Raw genomic sequence first — 21,740 nt, forward strand, 5'->3', positions numbered from 1 at the left:
TGTACAGGAATGGTCCCCATCCTTCTATCTATAAACAAATCCTCTTTTCCCCTCCTCACACTGTGGGGTAAGATGGGAGAGCAGTAGAGAGAGAGGCTTCAGAGATATGCATATGTATAAATCCTCATTTAAATACATCTACATACCAGTATTGCAATTCAACATTTAATAAGTTCTACTCTGAGGCATTATGGTAAGTATTAAAGCTAAGGAGATCAATAAAATATCTATCTAAGCATGGTGTTACTCAGAAACCTAGGCAATAAAGAAAGTAAAACACTGCATTATTAAGAACAATTCCAAATATTAACTTTGGTGAGCATAAACTATTTTTAAATTTGATCGTTAGACCTGCCACTTCAATGAAGATCGAACATAGTCTGATGAAAGAATATTGGATGGAGGTTAATGGCCTGGGTCCGCGTCAGCCCACATCAGCCACTGATCTGTCTCAGGTTTCTGATCTGCTGAATCCATGGGTTTCCAAAGCCTCTTCCTGTTCTATGTCCTCAAGCTATTGCAATTGCCCTACTCATGATCTATTTCTTATTATAATTCTGTTTCTGATTCTTTCCCCGTATTTCTCTTTTGCAGATTCTGTTCATGGGCATGATGACTGAGTACTATCACTACTTTTTCACAACCCTGGTAAGCACATCTGGTAGAAACGTATTCCATGCTATAGGAAACATTTCCAGTTATTTCAAAGTCATCCCCACCAGTGTCAGAGGCAGGATATTGTCATGGAGATTTGTATTACTTTCCTAAGAAACCTTTTAATCCAGAAATGCTGAACAGCAGGGTTTTTTTTTCTTTTTTAAACTAGCATCTATGTATATACATCTGAAAAGGGATTAAAATGATACTTCCATTAAATAGAAACTGTCAAAGTGCATATGCATAAAGAAGAATCATCTACATTTTCTATATACATTAGAAGGAACACTAAAGTATATCTTGGCTTTTTTGATCTATGTGATTTACCTGCCCAAGTCCAGTAGATAGCTGGCTTAGCCAGGGGTCACCTGTCAGGTGTTTTGAAGACCATTAAGAAAAGGAGCATCAGAGATGCTTTGCACAGAGAATATTCTTCACCATAAAAAAAAAAAAAATGGCACTGAGCCTAAGAAATTAAGAAACAACACTAAATTTTGAGAGTATCAGATCAAGGGAGAATGACTTAGGGCATTGAACACATGTGAATGATGTGATAGCTCTCATTCAATTTCAAAAATCTGTGCACCCCCCACTACACCCCTCCCAACACACACATACACACACACACACACACACACACACACACACACACATTCCACTTTCTTACATGAAAAGAAAACGTAAAACCAACCTTCTTTACTACTCTGTTAAGGTGTGTCCACTGAAATCCACCCAGATTCTGGGAAATGTATTAAGTACCATTTTACCAAATAAAACTTGCAAGGGAGGCTGATGAGTAAGGGAAATATAAGAATTTGGAACAAGGACCAGCTGTCCTTGAATAAATACTACTGATAGAAACAGTTCATTCTATTCCTTACTCAAGTATCTCTGAGAGCATGAAGAGGTACAGAGGACATCATGAGACCAATGTTCTGGGGCAAGTGCCAAAATCATCACTGCTCCAGAGCTTGGGACAAGGGAGTGGGATGCAGGGCAGAAGATCTTGAAATAAAGTTTCCATGATCTTCCCTCCCTCATGGACATCCTAATCAGGTCTTCTGTCAGAACAGTCAAGGGAAACCTTGAGACCTGGAAAGCATCTTAGGTCACGAGTACAACCATCTCCCCATCACCATGGATACCTGAGTTCTACTCAAGGTGGCATGGCCACCTGCCACAGAAATTTCTATCATCCCTGGCTGTGCACCCTCCTAAGGCTAGTTTTGTTGAAATTTGAGAAAGAATATGAACAAAAAAAAGGCTGGTCTTCACAGAGACCTTTCAGGAACAAACAACTTACTCTCATAGTCTTGCTTTTTTCATCCTTCCCTGACAAGCAGCTGTTGCAAATCGGACCCTAGACTTTCCGTATTCTATATTGCATAGAAACCTCAACTTTTAAGCCCACCTAATTTTGCACCTGTGTAATGTATCCATTTTAGCACACTGCGTTATGTACTATGGAGTCTGTGAAGGATTCCATATGCATTCTGGAATTTTCTGTCTGACCTTTTGTAGTTTGAGTAACTTCTCTTCCATTCATTGGGTGGAAATCTTTCTAGGTCTTCTTCTTTAACTTTGCTTCTTTAAGCATTTTCCTTTGGTTTTAGCTGCATTCTTCCATGCTTTGCTTTTATATATTCTTACCCTTCTTGCCCATGAGTATTAATAAAACTTAAAAGGAGAAAGAGAGTTACATAGTACAAAAGGAAAAATATATATATAACACTTTAGAAGGCAGTACTCTTTTTCTGATACTGAGCCAGGAGCACAGAGCTGCCCTCTTAAAATTCTACAGTCTAATCCAACATTATCTTGGGAAAGGGTGGCAGTGTAGAGAAGAATTCTTCAAAAGAACAAATCTGGATGCATCTTCTGCAAATACAAATCATGAGGTATTTCTGAAGCTATTTCTTTCTCCTTAGAACTGCGGTCATCACTGATAAGATACTATCTTGCATTGCACTTCCATAAAGCATTTACACCGTTAGGAAATTTCCATGGAAGTTTTTCTCTTTTTTTTTTTCCTGGTAAATGTTATTTTGGAAGTCTGGTTTATTCTTCAATGTGAGGCATTTTTAATGGCATTTTAGAGTCAAACCTTTCTTCATAAGAAAAAAGTTGCAATTATCGCATAGATCTGTTTTAAATATGAATCAACATAAACCCCTGGTTTACACTCAGCCTCCTCTGTCATGGAAGACACGAGTGGATTAAATGTTTTTTTCTGGAAACACTGTCTGACAGGGAACTAGTTCTACTGTTGTGATACCCAGGTTCACACAACTCTATGCTCCAATTTATTCTCTGAAGAGAACCCTTCGCTTCCTATTCAGAGCTTGTGTCTGGTGAACCTTCTTCATGCACTCAATGTATGGGACATGGGTGATTTTCAATGAGCCACGAAATGGTAATTTTTCCTCCTGGAAATGATCTTCCTGTCAAATGCATATGCAAGTTCCAAATTCCACCACCTTTATAAGATCTGAGGCAGCCAGATGTGATGGAGAAGGGAGGAACTGACAAGTGGTTCATTCTTGAACCAATCACATCACCACTCAGATTTTCAGTGTCCTCATGTATAAAATAAAAGCATCAGAACAAGTGGACACAAAGATACCTTCCAACACCCCAAACACTATACCCTGGACAGAATTCTCCAACTTCTCAGAATACCCAAGGGCATACTAATTATTGACAGCCAAATTCCTCTTCTTGATTTGCCCAAACTCTAACAGTGTTGCAAAAAAATAGATGCAAACAAAAACTGTCCACTGCCTTAGAGCTTCTCAGGCAACACACAAAGGAAGAACCATAGGAAATGTTCTTTCATGAAGTGGCATGAGGATGTTTGCCATTTTAGTTTTAATCTGTTGCTTCTGCGATCGTTATTCTCTTTTGCATAGAGAGCATTGAAAATGTTAACCCTTTCTACTTTTATCATTTTTAATACTGCGCAGGACTTATTTGCTTTAGATCTGGAACTCTATAGGTACAGTGGTGTAAACATGACCGGGTTTCGGCTGCTTAATATTGACAACCCTCGCGTGTCCTCCATCATTGAGAAGTGGTCCATGGAGAGACTGCAGGCCCCCCCCAGGCCAGAGACTGGCCTTTTGGATGGCATGATGACAGTAAGTAGTCTTAAAACAGAATCAATTGAGGTGATGTTTGAATTCCTCAGGGTTTGGGTTAAGAATCTCGCATGCCTTCCCTAGTGTGAGTAAACGTATCACAACCTGTGCCTTGACTTGAATGAAAGAAGAAGGAGTAAACTTTTCAGGTATTTTCAATGCCTCGGCATGGCTACACTCAAAAACTGCTATTTTCAGCCTTCTGGCTGTACACGCCTCAGATCAAGTTAATAAGAGTAGCCACCATTGTCAGCCAGATGGAGCCAAGGCGGAAACCAAAGCGAGGGTAAGTGGAGAGAGTTTTGCCCCTGGGAATGTGGCCTTGGGAAGAAGGGAGAGAAAGAAGAGGAACAAGCTGCCTACAAAAATTAGACAGAACCTCATTTCTGCCTTCCTCGTTTCTGCCACATCTCAGCAAGCAGCGGCACACATGGAAAAGTGCCAGATTTACATACAGTTGGCGTGTTCACGTTCTTCCTGCCTGGATATGTACAGGAACACCTTTGCAGACATTGACAGTGATTCACACCAGCCATATGTTGCTCTTGAAGCAGTTGCCAGACCCACCCCCTGACAAAGGAGAGGTACTCTGCTGAACAGATAAATTGCAAACTGCCTCATCAGAGAGCTTCTTGCTAACATCATTTGTCTTCTGTTGTCAAAGGCACCTACTCTAGTTTTATTTCTCTAATGAAGCTCCCTGTGTGATGAAGAAAATAGCAGGAGATAAAAAAAAAAAAAAAGCTTTCTATGTAGGAATAGTGTCATCTAAAGGGAAAGACACTGGGAATGCAGGCAGGTAATAGCATTTGAAATTGGCCTAGTATTTCATTTCTCTCTTGCCATCATCGGGAGAAGCACTCTTGCTTTAAAGATGCAATTTACTGATAACTGAAAGGTATCATCTTGCAGAGAAATGAACTTGGGATTTCTTTTTCATGAGAAACAAGTGAGTAGAAAAAATAAATGAATGAATGAAGTGGTTCTGGATGATTCCACGTTCAAGCTCCCTGTCTGTTTTTCAAACCTGAAATAACTCTTAAAATACACAAAGTGATCTGAGAGATAATGATGGGAAGCATTTTGGTACAAATGAGCCTTGGGTGATTTAAAATGTTGCTTTGAATAAGAACAAGTAGAGAATATCTGAGGAAATACTAGGCTTTCTGAAAGGGGAGGAGCAAGCCAGAGAGAGAGAAAGAGTCAGAGACAGAGAGAGACAGAGAGCTATGCTAATACACTGGTTTTTCTCGTTTTCCTCTTGGATTTGTAGTTCCAGTAAGTTCAAATATGGCTCAAAACCCTCTGACCATCCTCCCTGCCCCCAATGAGATTTCTATCATAGGATAAGATCTCAAATAATTGTTACCTCTGCTTGGTATATACCACTAAAAAAGTTACAGTTTGGAGCTATGTTAACACAGATGGTGGATTCATGCCAAACAGTAAATGTTCATCACAAGGATGGCTTAATTTATTTAAAAAAAAAAAAGCATCTGTTGTATTCAATTATACTGAGCTGACAGGACAGTTTGTACATATTGACTGAGATGAGGAAAATCATTAATAAGGAGGAAAGAGCCTCACAACTCACACTGACTCAGGCCAGGCACGGGGTACTGCTATTTCCCCAGCACAGCTCTTGGTGACCTGGGCAAATGACAGTCCCGTGGGCAAGAGGCATGACAGAGCCAAGTTCCAATGGGTGGAAGAGGTCCTGTTTTGCCTAAAGTTTATGACTGTCATCTCCCCTAAGAAAGAGATCTCTAGGCTCTGTTATTGCTTATTGTTATTATTATATACTATAAAAAAGAAAATAGGGGTTTATCAGAACAGAAGAGAAGGGCTCACCAGGGCACTAAAAGTGGGGAGTATAGCTATATCAGGTCATGTCTAGACTAGTCAAAAATGTGGTAGAACACAGCACCAACTAGAAGTTGGATCCCATGGTCATGCAGAATTGTTTGCCCCCAATTTTACTGAGATATAATTGTACACATTGTAGAATGTGTACAGCTTAACAGGTTGACTTACATATATTGTAAAACGATTATTGCAGTAAGTTCAGTTAGTATCCGCCATCTCATGTAGATACCATAGAAAGAAAAAAAAAATAGGTATAGTTTTGAAATTTATCCCATGAAGCATGATATTGACCTTTATTTACCCAAAGAGTCCATTTACCAGTTCACTGTTTCCTTTTTGCTTCTAGTAAAGGGGACCCGTTTGGGGATGTAGAAACTGAGTCACAGCAAATTTAAAGAGCAGCTTTAAAGGCACTCAGTGGACTAATCTGAGTCAAGAGAGCACACCCCATGTCTCCAAGCTGGGGCCCAGATCTAACAAATCTTTGTTCTCGTGTCGCCTCTGTACTCAGACTCTTTTCTTCTCGACCTTACTGATGAAACGTCCCCTGGTTTCAGTTCCACAGGGTCTGTAGTCCTCAGATCTCATGTTTTATTCCTTCATGTATCTGTATCATTTGTGGCTCTCACTACCTAAAACCCTCCCTGATTCCGGTTTGCCACTTCATCAGAGAAGCCTGCTATGAATCCCCTATCTAAATAATCTAAATAGTAGCTCCCTGCTGTTATTCTCTCTCCCATAGCCTGTTTTCTCTTGCTCTGTAGCCCTGTGACTTAATACACTATACTTTGATTTGTTTGTTCTATGCTTTCCCTTACATGAATATAAGCTCCATGAGGACAGAGACTTTGTCGTTTTGTGATCTGCCTCATCCCCAGCACTGGGAAAGGCCTGGCACAAAGCAGGCCTTAAATAACTATGTATTTAATAAAGGAACTAATACTAAATAAATAAGAATTGAGCATCTGCTAAGACCAAGATGTTAAATGAAAAATATTCATATAGTCCCGAAATAATTCTGTAAAAGTCCAAAGAGAGTTCCTATAAATAAGAAATAGGCCTGAGTAGTGCAGATAGAGATTATTCTAAACTATTAATATTATTTTAAAAATTAGCCTAGACTAACCACTGTTAATATTTAAGTTACACCATTACTCTAATAGAATTGCATTCTCTGAAATTGTATGCATTATACCACCACTCTCCGATGTGAATTTCCCTGTTGCCCTATATATAGTTATATTTTTGTGTGCACTACATACATATACAGATGTCTTATAAATATATAATGTAGAAAAATTTTAAATATTTTTAAAAACACCCATGTGTTTTTACTTCCCACCTATTTGTCTAATGTCCTCTTTAATGTTTTTTTGAAATTTATTTCTTTTGAGAGAGCAAGAGTGGGGAAGGGGCAGGGAAAGTGGAGGGAGAGAGAATCCCAAGCAGACTCTGTGCCGTCACAACAGCGTCTGACGTGGGGCTCGAACTCACAAACTGTGAAATCATTAACTGAGCTAAAATCAAAAGTCAGAGACTTAACCGACTGAGCCACCCAGGTGCCCCTTTAATATGTTTAACTATTAAAAATTTCTTAGAACGTCATACACTAAAATATCATCAAATAATATTATGATATATATCAAAACACATCCAAACATGAAAAGCATGTCCAAGATGAAAAATATTGACTCCAGACTTAAGAGCCATAGATGTAATTAAAGGGATAAAATGTTGACTTTAAAAATATGGTTAAAATTAAGTTGAGAAAACTGTTACTGAGTCAGTAGAGTCCAAAAATAGTGAAACTCGTTATTTAAAACATCTTGAGATTAAAAAAAGAAGGTGTTTTATCAACCGAAGTGTTAATTAACTCAATAGAGGTTGGAGTGATTTTATGAAATGTACTTCATTTCTTTTCACTACGTTTAAATTTCCCTTAACATTTGGTCTGATTTAATCTATTGGCTTTTAGATAGACTGGGATAATGGAGCGGTTCATTTTAGGATAGATTCCTCTCTGACTGTGAACCAAAACTATATATGATTCAACACTACATAGGAATCAGAGAAACAACACAATGCCGGTCTATCATTGGCCTTCCCGGTCCGTTAAATGCATTCACAATACCAAGTTAGGTCAGTAGTTTTATGTCACATGTGAGTATTTCCTAGCATGACCCAAAAGGGAGGCACTTTTGAGTGTCCACCTAAACGTTCACTCCAGTGATGAAAGACAATGGGCTGTGGGATTTCAGATAAGCAAAGCCTACGTTAAGTACTGACTATGTCCCCTGAATAACTGAACGACCTGACTAGGTTATTTAGCCTCTAGGAGCCTGCTAGCTCATCTGTAAATCTGTAAAATAATACTGTGCAGTGCTCTATAGATTAAATTAGATAATGTCTACAAAGCCTCCAGGACATAGAATTGAATTTACTTGATGGTACCTGCTGTGAAGCCAGTGTGTACTCATCAAAGAACAAAAGGCATTCTGAAATGCAGAGGCAGAATCCTTTTTGTTTACAAGAGACAAATTTCTTGGCTTGCCCATGGAGCCCAGGATGGCTCCTTCCCTGGCACCTGTGTGACCTTCTGCGACCAGTGGAATCACCTGGGTATGTTTTCCAACTCCACATATGGTCCTCTTTTTCCAACTCCTCCCTGTCTCTCTCAAAAGCTAAAAATGCTTCTTCGCGTTACAATATGTCAACCTCTGTGCCGGGTCTCACTGGACCTGCTGGAGTTGCTGCCTTCATTACCAAATTTCTAGATTGTGAGTACTATATATCTTATATCTTTACTACCTCTACAGCCCTTTTCCAAACCCTGGTTTGCTTGCGGCTCGCTCTTTGCAGCATCATTCCCAACTCAGGATGTTCACTGCCTCTCCCACTACTTTGGCTCCTCAACAGCATCCACCCCCACAAGGGAAACTAGCTAATTCGTACTAAGAGACAAATTCTGCTAGCTGTATGCTGTGGGTGAGATATTTTAATAGAGGACCCAAGTAAGAGAGTAAATTTAGGAAATGAAGGGAAAGGGTGTTATTTGGGAGAACTTCTCTTTTAGAAGAGAAGATATTTGATATTCACTAACCATACCAGGTTAGTGAATATTTCTAAATTTGCAGAGAAGATGGGAAATCCATACTTTCTGCCCATTCGCTCCACAAGGACTAAGTCTTCCTTCAGCACCCCGATCTTGTCCAGCTTTTCCCAACAGTGTTATATACCAGGAAGAGAGCAAAATGCAAGGACTCCGTAAAGCCACATCCTGTCACTAATCCTCATTCCTAAGGTGTAGCATCTCACTGGATTGTGTTGGGGTCCCCAGGACCATATTCAGGTTTGATGATTTGGTAGAAGGACTCACAGAAATCAGCAGAGCTATTAGACCCGTAGTTTCAGTTTATTGCAGCAAAAGGATATAGATTAAAACCATCAGAGGAAAAAGTTACAAAGGGCACACAGTCCAGGAGAAACTATGCAGAAACTACTAGTGTTCCCCTCCCAGAAAAGTTGTGTTGACAGTATTTCATTCTCTACAGCAATGATGTGGGACATGTGTGAAGTGTTACTAACCTGGGAAGCTCACCCAAGCCTTGGTGTGAGGGTTTTTTATCGGGAGTCAGTCACGTAGGCACAGAGCAGCCCCATATCTGACCTTAGTTACTTAGTCTTAGTCTTAGTCACTCAGCAGTTCCTGAGGGCAAACTGAAATAGCGCAGCCCGGGGCCCCAGATGAACAAAAATAGGCATTCGTCATAAATCACACTGTTGGCTGACACTCTTTAGCAATGCCCAAGACCCCAAAGATACAAAATCACTATGATCAGCCAAGGTTTGGGGTGTTTTTTCCCAGTAACCAAAGGTCAGTCTTTTCTTTGAATACGTAGAGTGTGAGCACCCCAGACCTGCTGAGTTAACCCATGCTGTTAAGTTAACCCATCGCATGCTGTTGTGATAACTAAAACATTGTGTGAGACTGCTTTTCATATGCTTGTTTCATGATCCATGTTGCGGTTAAAAGATTTTCTTAGGGGCACTGAGTAATGGGGTTTCGTTCAGGCTTCCGATATAAATAAAATGTGCACAGAAACGCATTTGGAAAAACAAACTCTGAAACACAGGCCAATTTTTTTTTTTTTAATTTACTTAAAATGACTTGAGGGTTGCTGCTCTGTCACTGGCCTCCAGCACGGAACTAAAGAGGAAAGGAAATTCAGGGATAGTTTATTAGTGCTATAAAATAGGTAGAGGACATGTCTCTTCCATCTGAGAAAACACTGCACTTCAAGAGGAAGCATGGTTTTAGAATAAATGGTTCTCTTCTTCGAATTTGAAAAGCACAGATCAGGCCCATGGTTGTGAACCATGTTATTTCCCAGCCCAGTGCAGAGGCAGCCTTGACAAAGAAAGTCAGAATCCTTTCTAAGCCCAGCTTATGAAAACATTAGATCATTGGAACGTTACTCCTCACACGTCTGTACCAAATCATTCCATTTGTCAACTAGTGATTTCACATACAAATTTATGAAAAGCATATCCCACTGCTAAAAAGGTCCAGGTCCTCATAGCATAGCAGTTAAGCGGTTTTTCAGAGCGTGAGCTCTGAAATCTAAGTTTACATCTTGAGGTGAAATTCTCACTTGCCTAATAAGTTAGGGAGCTATCAAAGTTATTTCCTAAAGTTACTTCTCCAAGTCTCCATTTCCCTGTCTGTGTAATGGGGACTTTGCCTATTTCAAAGGTATCGTTTCAACAATTTAAGGACACGGCATGTGGAAAATGCTTATAGTGCCTGGTGTGTAGTAAGTTGTCAGTGAATATTCACCATAATTGAGCTATTATTGTATTTATTAAATCATCAGACAAAAACTTGCTTTAGAAGCAGTTAGTTCAGTTTCGTGGTTGTGAAGACAAACCCGAGCACCAACCTCCTTGTTTTGAATCTTGGTTTTCCCTCCACTAGGTTGGGGATGCTGTTTAACCTGGTTACTTCTTTAACCGCAAAAGAGTAACAGTTATGGTGAGGATTTCGTGTCAAGGTAGCACCTGACTTATAATAAGAACTTGACAAAAGTCAGCTATTGTTACTGATTGAGTTTCAAAAGGTCTCATTCTACCAATAGATTACTCTCCTTCAATTCCACCAAATTGATAAAGGAGAATGGTGAAGAACATGGATGCTTGATGAAACAATTTATCTTAGAAGGACATCTTAAAGCCTTGGCGTTATACAGGTCTCACAAAAATGTATCTCATTTTAAGGCAAGAGATACCATGACTTCCTTCTGCAAACATTTATTAAGGACCTTTTATATGCCAGTAACTCTGCTAGCCACTACAGAATAAAGTCGAGGAGTGCTGGGTGGCTCAGTAGGTTAAGCATCAGACTCGTGATTTTGGCTCAGGTCGTGATCTAACAGTTCGTGAGATGAAGCCTGACATTGGGCTTTGTGATAACAGTGAGGAGCCTGCTTGGGATTCTCTCTCTCTCTGCCCACCGCCCCCCCCACCTGTGTGCACACGTGCACACACACTCTCTCTCAACATAAATAAGCATTAAATATATATTATATATAAATATTAAATTAAATTTATATATGTATATATAGGGAGGTGAGAGAGAGAATGAAGTTGAACCATTTCTGCATTCACAAAACCCACATTCTTATGAGAAACAGATGTCACTATAAATACATATGGAAAATGCCATGATAGCAATTGCATAGGGAACAGATTTAAAGTGGAGATACTCTCTGGCCTCATAGATGGATAAAGTGCAAGATGTAGTAACCCTTACCCTCTCTTTCCACCTCCATTAAGACATGCTCAGTAAGTGCATAATACATGTTGAATCAACAGATTTCTGAAAAAAAAAATACATGATAATCTTTGATCTATGACCTGAATTCTAGGTTTAACTCTACCAATTGTTGGCTATATGTATGTTTCTACACAAGTCAATATCCTGTCTAAAGGTCAGTTTTCCTACATCAGTAGTTTTATCTATCTGTTCTGTTGATTTGGGGAGCTTGTTGAGAATTTCAAATAAATTTGTGATGAAAACCCTCCACTAAAATGTGAAGGTATTATATGATTTTATCCTTAAGAAAACATGACAATATTTTTATAAAAATTCTAGCAGTTTTGTGTGAAATTTTGCAAGTGAGAGAAATATCATGAGGAAGGGAAGAATGAGATGCCCAATCCCCAAAAGCAATAACTACTTACACTTTCTATCAAAAAAAGCAAATGCTGATAAAAGAAGGTGTATTCTGAGCTAGTTACACAGGTCTGTTTTTCAGAAGGTCTCTTACAACCTGCTGTTTGATTTGATTCCATATCTCAGACCTTCTTGGCTCTAGTAAATAGAAGCAAAGAGCACAAGTATCTCTATTTGGAAATTACCTATTAGTTTTGCTTGAATCTGTTTCTTTCTACCAAATAGAAACAAGCAAATAAACATATAAATGGGTATAAGTCCTAAAAAACAAAATCTCATATTAAAATGTTGAGGCTTAGTAACTTCTAACTCAATGTAGTTGATCTTAACACCATGCTTAACACAGAAGAAGCTCCAAATATTTGTTCCCCGAATCAAGACTTATGTGGCTGACATCGGTGAGGTGGGCTTTTTATTTTTTGTATTTTTGTTTTATTTTTTTTAAGAACTCAAAACAAAGCAGAGCTATGACTCCAGTTTACTGTGGAGTAGGAGGTATTATGTTAGAGAAAAATAGCTACTGGAGAGTGAAGACTATTCAGCTGGAGAATGAATGGTTGTTGAGATCAGACAAATACGAGATAAAGGAAGCAGGCAGAATGTTTTTGCAGGTAAAGGAAGGTAAACAAAGGTGGAACTGAAGATGTGATGTGTGTTTTCCTTCACAGACTGAAGCGGCTCTGATGTATGATGCCGTGTACATGGTGGCCATTGCCTCCCACCGGGCTTCCCAGCTGACCGTCAGCTCCTTACAGTGTCATCGACACAAGCCATGGCGCCTTGGACCCAGATTTATGAACCTAATTAAAGAGGCAAGTGCTACTCGTTCACAGCCCAGTTCTTCCCTACGCAGAATGCTGTTTGACTTGTTGATTTAGAGTGGTCTTCCCACATGGCTTTGGTGGTATGATATCTATAAAGGAGGAGAAACCATCATCATCCAATCTGCTGGGATTTCACTGGTAAATGTTTATCTAGAAGGACTACCAGAACTTTTCTAGCATGATGTTGAGAAGTTCAAAGAAGCTACCAGACCGTAATACTCACTCTCCTTCATCTCCGCTATGCTCATCTCATTTGCTGCTGGCTCTCCTCCACATATGTGATTAGGAGCTCATAGGTGCTTATTCCAGGCCGCATTGAGTCAAAGAATGGGTTTGCCCATCACTGAGAGATACCAGGGATAGTTCCCACCTGGTATCCCATAATTCCAGTGGTTTCCTAAATTCATAATTCATCCCATAATTCCAGTGATTTCCTAAATATCAAGTTGTGCATGACTGAACAGAGGGATCTGTTTGTCCTAATGAAAGAGCAATTATTTTGCCATTTGTCAGCACACCAGAAAAGTCCAGTCCTATTCAAAACTGACCAAGTGCACTAAAAGATTTTCAAGGTCTTCTCTGAGTTCTTCATGATTGCCCTGAGATCCTGGACTACCCCCCCCCCCCCACACACACACACACACACTTTCCTTTTCTCTGGTGCAATTTGACTTCTCAGCAGACCCTGTTCTAAGATTCTGAGATTTCTCTCATAGATATGTGTCCTTGGATTAGCTTTGACATCAACATATACCTCAGGGTGTGTCTGGACTTGACAAGATGAAATAAGGTCTGAGTACACACCCTCCTCTGTGATGCTGCTCTAATGTTTTCTCTATGGGATGCAGAAATTTACCTCTCAAGTGAAGAGCATCTTTATTGCCCTCTGTATTGGAGATGGTTGAGGTGAGACAAAGTCAGAAAAGAAAAGAATGGGAGGGCACATAGTACAAGACAAGAATGCCCAGCCAAGAGCAAGGGAGAAATCCTACTTTGGGCTCCATCCCTGCTTGTCTCTACAAACCCTCTCCTGGGCTGTTCAATCTACTTCCCTGTTAACAGATGACTCTGATCCAGAAGGATGAGAACCAGAGAGGCAGTATGCCATGAGATTTAACACTACTCAGCCTCCAAAGCAAGGCTGAGTCTAGGGTATGGCAAGCAGCAAAGAACTTCCCTGGGAATGCGATTCAAGGAGGCACTCACTCTCAGGTTTGAGCCCTGCACCTACACGAGACTTCAAGGGAGTGCTGCCTTAAATTTTGTGCCCTAGGGAACCTCTCTTACCTCACCCTAATCCTGGTGTGGTTCCTTGGGTTTAAATCCCAGCTCTACTAACATTTGTGAGCAGTATAACCCACACAATGAAGTTGAGTTACTTAACTTCATTAACTACCTGAAGTTAAGAGTTACTTAAACTCTTGTGTCTCAATATTCTCTTCTGTAAAATGGGAATGACACCTTCTATCTCATAGCATTATTGTGAGGATAAAAAGTGAGGTTGTTAAGAACAGCACAGAAACATAGTAAGAATCTGAGATATTAGCTCTTCTCTTACCATTCGGATAGACTACTAATAATAGCCTCATTCAGTTTACTGAGTATGATGCCAGGAATTGAAACCCAGCAACAACAACAACAACAACAAAGAAATCACAAATAGGCATGAAATGAAATACTCTTTCTGACAGCCACAGAAATCTGACATACCGTGCCTAACGGAATAACATCACCCAGCCTCTGCTCTCCCTGCAGCAATCAGCGCTAGGTCTTGAATCACTATCCTGATCACCTTGATCTTTAACAAGAAAACAGCTGGTTTCCTTTCATCTCGTACCAGTGCAAGGAAAGGCATGAGGCCACATGAAAGCTCAGGATCAAACACTCAGAGCACCCCAAGCATCTTTTTGCTTGTATAAGAAAGTAAAATTTCCAAGCTACAGTTAGGCATGTTTAAAGAAATAATGAACTCCAAGATGAGGGACCACAATGAAAGCAAGAAAGCATTTTATGATCTTTTACTCCAAAGAGCGAATTCCCCATTCTCAGGCTCCACAGTTGGGGGTTGAAGGGAGAGGTGCATCATGGGTTGAAAACTTTTGTCACCATTGTGCTCATCTTTTTTGTCTCCTGAGTCACAACGCCATATGCCGCCCTTGGCAGGACACAGGTACCTGCAGAGATGGGATAGGGAGCGACCCGGAGCAGTGTCCCAGCCTGTTGAAAGATTGCATGGAAGGAATTCTGAGACAGGCCAAAACATGCAAACGTGACAGAATGCAGGTGTTTCTTTCAAAGAGTACCTAATTCAACAAAATTTTGCAGGCATAGGGTTTTAGTAAGGCACGTGGTCCTAAAACTTCCCTGGGTCCTTTCGTTTAGTAACTATCACTTTTTAAAGGATTTCCAAACTATAATCAGAAATCATGTAAAGGAGCAAGTCAGCAGGTTGAATTTATGGGGTGAAGATGAAATTTGTCACAGGAGGTAAACTTTCCAAGCAGAGAGGTGGTTGTGTGTGCACTAATCCCTGATAACTTCACACATCATTTAGAATCAGTAAGCCTTGCAGACAAGTTATTCAGGCTAACCACCCTTTGGTGTTTCAGGCCGACTCGAGAGAGGAAGAATTAAAGGACATTTTAAACCTGGTAGAGTGTGTCACAGTGTCACCTCTCTAGGCATTTGCTAAGCAAATATATTAGGAGATGATAAATCCCCACCCAGCAAGAGGTACTGAGACTCCATCATACAAGTAAAACTAACTTGGCACTACAGGGAACTGTCTCCCCCCCAAACTGGAAGATGTGGATTTTACTATCTACTATACAAATTCGACACAGTGGAGAAATGACAGACTTCCTTTGAAGCTTTCGTGTGTCTGGAATAAAACCTACACTTATTGGCAGAATCTTCAGGGTCTCCAGTGCTCTGGTTTCTGATCTCCTATGCCATCCCTCTCATCTCCTGCCCCAATCCCAGCACGTGCTGAACCTACTGGGGCTCCCTGAACTTGGCAATATGCTCCCACCAAATTCTCTTGCCTCTGGTTGAAAGGTCTCCTCTGGGCCACCCTTTATGTCTCAACTCAAGCACTAGCTTCTCTATGCTGACCTTGACTCATAAATTTTGGCTCTTTGGCTCCATCACAGTCGTTAGATCATCATATTTATTTACATGTCTATCTCCAAGCTGTGCTTTTCCAGTCTTGTTTCCCTAGTTCTTGCATAAGACGGGGCACAGAATGAACACCCAATAAGTAGATGCCAGACAAGTGAGTGAGCTAATAAATGAATGAATGAACAGGCAAAGGAACTGAATGCACAAGACCTATAAGCAGGTACTATAGGAAAGACACGGGATATGAATATCGTATCCAGAAACAATTCATTGAGGCAAAAAACAGGGTCATCTAGACTTGTCTACCAGGACCATAGGTTCTGGTGAAGAAGTGAGGCAGGGGTCTGAGGAATAGGCCAGCCTATTTAACTCTGGCACTGGGGACACAGACCCTGAGATTTAATTGCAACTTGCTGTCTATGTGAACTTAGTCATTGAGACTCTTTATTCTCGGTTCCTCTTCTATAAAATGCAGATAAAAATTCTATGTGTTTGTGGGGATTACATATATGTACAGCCTAGCAAAATGTGTGGCATGTAATGGTTGCTCAGTAAAGGGTAGCTATCATAAATGGAAGGTTCCCTTAAAAATGTCTATCAGGTAAGGCAGTTGTCAGGAAGAAATGAGGCATTGCACATAAAACATTAAATATATTGCCTGGCTTATGTAAGCACTGAATGCTTACATGTTGTAATGCTTACATGTAATGTAACATGCTTACATGTAATCAATATTGTTCTTATTGGTGTCAACATTATTATTATTGGAGTCCAAGATGAAGTAGCAGCATTTGCAAAATGGAGGACAGGACCCAGCAGTGGAAAATCAGGAGTCCCGTGGAAAGAGACATGGCACAGGGAGCCAACTGCAGTGATGCCAGGGAATGAGGGAAACTTTCGATGGTAGAGCATGTATATGATTGTTCAAGAGGGACCCAAAACATTAGGTAATCATCAACCAGGTTGAGCTACCAAAAAACCCTAGCAAACCACATCTCAGGTCAGTCATAGAAATGGTAGCTGAATGTGGGGGCTGAGGAAGCCAAAGGACTTCCTGTCTGTGGTCAGAAGTTACTCTGGACCCAGAGTAAGTTCCAGCTGGCCGTGGGGCAATCAGTGGGAGCAGGTGCAGCAGAAGCAAGCACACTGAGGCATCTTGGAAGAAGAGGGTCTGTAATTGCAGGTGCTGGGAGGGGCATTGAAATATGGGCACAGTGAAGTGAATTATATATTTTAGGTTATGTCAGTGGTACTTAACTATTTTCTGGGTTACAGACCCTATATGAAAACTGACTTAAAGCATGGCTGCATTGTTCCCACAAAAGGCAGAAATATTCATCTGCAGTCTCAGAGGCCTTACAACTACCCTAGTTGGCCTGAAACCCATGTTAAGAGGACCTGAATTGGGTACTGAAAATAGAATTTGGTTGAAAGTGGGTTCCAACATGGTGAACAGCAAAAGTATAAATGAAGCATAAAGAGTTGACCTTCTGTTGGGGTCAGAAGGGGCAGTCGCATGTAAAAGTGGTGAGAAATGAGGTTAAGAAAATATGGAAAGACGATTGATTAAAATTGCCTGCTGAGCTGAGAAAATCCAATCTGATTGATAATTGATGAAAAGTCACTGTTCTTGAGGCACAAAAATGTGATATTTCAGTTTATCTCAGTATCCTTGTGTAAGTTTGATTAAAGCAGATAAACCCACAAAGATTATTGAAGAATTATAGATATCTTGGTTTGGAAGTGGTCCACACTCATAGAGAGCTAAAAGGGAAAAAAAATGCACAAGGAGATATCTAAGTATTTCTTGCGTACAACCCTGACTTCTCCCTTCGGTCTAAATTCATGTAGCTACTTCTCTATTGGAAAACATCCATCTGCATATCCTACTGACACCCCCACATCAACAAATTCCCAAATAGAATCTGTCATGTTATCTATTAAAGCTATTATTGCTACAAAAGCCCAATGTCAATAACTGACAATGTTAACTGGGATGTCAAACAAACACAACTAGTGGGACAGCAAAACCAATTTAGTGTTGCTCCTATCATCCACTTAAAATTATTCAGTGAAAATAGGATTTTCCATGATTTTTGTGTTTACTTAAAGCAGTGACAGTCTGAGGGTCCCTTTAAGTTGATCTTCAACTTAGGAACTCGAATTCGAATTTCTATTCTAATATTACTCAGAAGTCCAATGTGATTTAACATGAAATCTCTCCTCCCTTTGAGCTCAAGTCTTCTGGGAGACTAGGGGAGAGGAGACGTGTGGTTGGTTTCTCTCTTTCTCCTTTCCTCACTTACTTCCTTGCCATACCCTTAGCTGTTGCACGTCCTGCCAGGCTCAAAAAGAGTGAGAACACTTTTGCTTGACAGGACTGTTCTGTACTCTCTGGATCCAGCCAATAGTCTAAGCTCATGTCCCCAGGTGCGCCTGGGGAATTTTTAAGCCTAACTCTTTTCCTTGAAGGATTTTCTTTGACTGTTTATGATTTCCAGGTGGGCAGTCTTTCCTGATGTTTCTTTGACCCAAATAATGGGTCTTTTTCAGATGGAAGCATATCATGCTTCTTCAGCCCTGTGATACACAGTGGTACACCTCTTGCTTTTTTCTGTTGAAACCTCTTCACCCCTCTCAACAGTCTTATTGACTATACTCCCACCAAGGCACTCTGGATTCAAATCTAGCACCCAGGAAACACCCAATCACCCTTCCTTGGGTATCCTGGGAGTACCTCTGATCATGATGCAGTATTTCCTGACCACCTCAATTCGTCAGATATTCTGTAGTCCTCTTTTGTCACCTAGGGGCCACACCACTGTCCATAGTCTACCTTGACTTCCTCATGTTTGAGTCAGCCATTAGTCTTCTGCTTCTCCAATTGCAGCCAACTTGTTTCAGATTTCCCTGAATGGCCCCTTGAAATCCTACTTACCAGGATTCAAAAAGGGCATCCTGAAGGCAGAAGAGCACAACTCACAGAGAAACAGCAGCTCTTTCTGGATAAATCTCTCCAGCAACTGCCTCTTTCATGCATGTGACCCCTTTTATAAATCCTTGACCTCATGGTCAGGTCCAAAACTTCTAGGACAATCTCTGAGGGACATTTCCTCTGTATATATGCATAGGGAACTTGGTAGTGCTTATCTACGCACTCTGGCATCCTGATAGCTATCACAATGGTAACTGGGTTGAAACATTACAGTAAAATAGAGCTTGTCACTCAAACCAGAACTCTGCAGGTTGTCTAAACTTCTCCATCCACCTCAGCACACTTATCTAATTAAGTCCTGTTAACTTTCTATCCTAAATGTTTAGCAACATTCCTTGCCCTCTGCCTTCATCATTTTTCACCTGGTTTATTAAAATGACCTCTCACTGAGCCTCATTTCTTGATACTCAACGCTTTTATAAGTGTTGTCATGTATAGAGTGACATAATGTGTAGTAGGTATTCTACCCTCTACAGACATAAACTTGATTCTAGTTTCCTGCATTTACCATGCTTTTCTCACACAGTGAGACAGATGAACCTCTCTTTTCCTGACTAAAACCTGCCTTATAACACCCCTTTTGTCATATGCCTTTCAGCCTAGAAAGCACTGCCTCCCATTGTTTATTTGGACTACTCTTATTGAGAACCCATTTTCTCTAGTGAGCCTCTCCCGAACCTCTATTTAGGGATGGTCCTCAACTTGACTCCATAGCTGCTTTACATCTCTACGTGAGTGTTTAACGTGCTTCATTCAGACACTGTAAGATCTTTCCCTTGGACGAGGGCAAAGTCAATTTATCTTTGTGTCCTCAGAGCACTGTGCCTGCACATGGCAGGCATTTAAAAGATGCTTATTGAATTGAACTCAGGAAGTTAAAATCCACCAAACTGTTAATAAATTTTGCTGAGCTAATACTTAATTTTAAACTATATAAATAGTCCCCCATTGATCTGGTCCAAAATAAATTTACTATACAGGAGTGAAAATTATTTCCAAATGCCAACCTAAATGGGATATCACTGAAAATATGGGCAGCTTTCTGCCCCTGTTTTGCTATGAAGTTGTAATTTATTTGTTCTATTTTGACTAAATGAAGATTATTAATTTGAATATATAAATGAGATAATTAAATTTAAGCTCTTAAAAATCCAACAGTAGAAGATAAAATTCTCCACTGAGTCACCTATATTTGTCTTGATATTTATTCAGACTTCTACTTAATAGGTCAGTATTGAGTGTTTGTTTTTTTACATGGGATCCAGGTGAAAAATTACAGAATTAAAAAAAATCAAAGCCCCTGGAGAAGCAAAGCTCTGACATGTTTAATCCTGCTGTGTTTCCACTGAGTAACACTCCCCGATATTGTATGCCATTTGACTTTGATTGCCAGGAAAAGCTGTCCCTTGGATTAATTAGATGACATCAGATCTGGCAGTCAACTCACTCAAATCTCTAGACTTTGGAAAAGGTTGCATATATAGTTGTCATTCTACACCTATTGAAAAGCTTCTGCAATCCAACCTATTCTTCAGCACCACCACCTAGTTTTGCACTGTGTAAATAAAAGCCATTTACCCCAATACCCCTTCACATTTAAGACATTTAGAGATAAAGAAAGAGTGGATTTTTCAGGTCTGTCCCTCAATCCCTGTACAACTCTAGACAGAGAAATGAGATCAGTTCCCAGATGTTCATAGTTTACAGTTTTTATCAATTATATATACTTATATAGAACTAAGGTGCTAAGATACCTATCTTTGAAATTGGCAGTGTCCAGATGAATAATCACCTGTTGGAAATGAAGAAAGGGGTGTTCGAATAGAATGGAAGGTTTTGCCAAATTCTCCTTAGTTTATGTCATTCTAAATAACATTGGTGTTTGTAAGATAGCTTTCAGAGACTCATGTCAATTACCTGGCTTCTCCCATTCGGCCTCTAATGTCCTCGTTCTGCATCACAGGGACTGAAGAACTTGCTTTCTATACCACAGTTTGTATGTATGTGTACATGTGTATGTGCTCACATGCACATGGATGTGTTTAACTTACTTAAGTGAATGTCATATGTGTGGTGGTGTGTGTGTGTATATGTGTTTCGTGGGTGTGAGTCTATATATCTCATTCAGCAATTTCCTTTTCTAATCAATGTTGTGTTGAAATATATCTAATTTGATTCATATTTATTACTTTTCCAGTTTATTCCTTTTCATTGAAATTTACTATTCTATCATTCATTCATTCAACAAATATCTACTGAATACCTAGCATGTGGCAGACATTATTCTAGCACCAAGAATGCAATAGTGGGGAAATCAGACATATATAAAAGGAAATATAGTACTTAAAATGACAAGGAGTATCAGAAAAGCGAGATTCAGTAGTGGGTACAGTGTGTAGGGGTCTTTGAAGGAAAAAAAATGGGTATTGCTATATTACATAGGGTAGTTAGAAAGTATCTCAGAGTTCATGTGAAACTTGAACAAAGCCTTGAAAGAAAAGAGGTAATACGACGTGCAAATATTAAGAAACTAAAGAATCCAAGTAGAGGAACAGATCATTTACTGAATGTACAGTTGACCTTTGAACAGCATGGATTTGATCTGTGAGGGTCCATTTATATATGGATTTTTTAAAATATGAATACAGTACTGTGAATATATTTTCTCCTCCTTATGATTTTCTTAAAAACATTTTCCCTTCTTTTGTTTCCTTTATATAAGAATATACTACATAAACATATAACATACAAAATCTGTGTTACTCTGTTTATGTTACTGGTAAGGCTTCAGGTCAACACTAGGCTATTAATAGTTAAGTTTTGGGGGAGTCAAAAGTTAGATGCATTGTTCAAGGGTCACCTGTACCTTAGTGTACTTATCCATTCCTTTATGAATGGATATTTTCAAT

General features: G+C 39.8%; 1 protein-coding gene across 6 annotated transcripts in view; it reads left to right on the top strand.

The window, feature by feature from the left end:
* The window catches only part of GRIK1 (glutamate ionotropic receptor kainate type subunit 1), a 372,168-nt gene that overhangs the window by 263,952 nt on the left and 86,476 nt on the right, over positions 1 to 21,740 (top strand). For all 6 annotated transcript variants that reach the window (XM_045501539.1, XM_045501540.1, XM_045501535.1 and 3 more), the window contains exons 5-7: positions 595 to 648; positions 3,621 to 3,794; positions 12,561 to 12,704. In XM_045501539.1, the coding sequence (XP_045357495.1) occupies positions 595 to 648; positions 3,621 to 3,794; positions 12,561 to 12,704 (372 nt within the window). The remainder of the gene's footprint in view (positions 1 to 594; positions 649 to 3,620; positions 3,795 to 12,560; positions 12,705 to 21,740) is intronic.

This window comes from Leopardus geoffroyi, chromosome C2, assembly GCF_018350155.1.
Source record: "Leopardus geoffroyi isolate Oge1 chromosome C2, O.geoffroyi_Oge1_pat1.0, whole genome shotgun sequence".
NCBI classification, from domain to species: Eukaryota; Metazoa; Chordata; class Mammalia; order Carnivora; family Felidae; genus Leopardus; species Leopardus geoffroyi.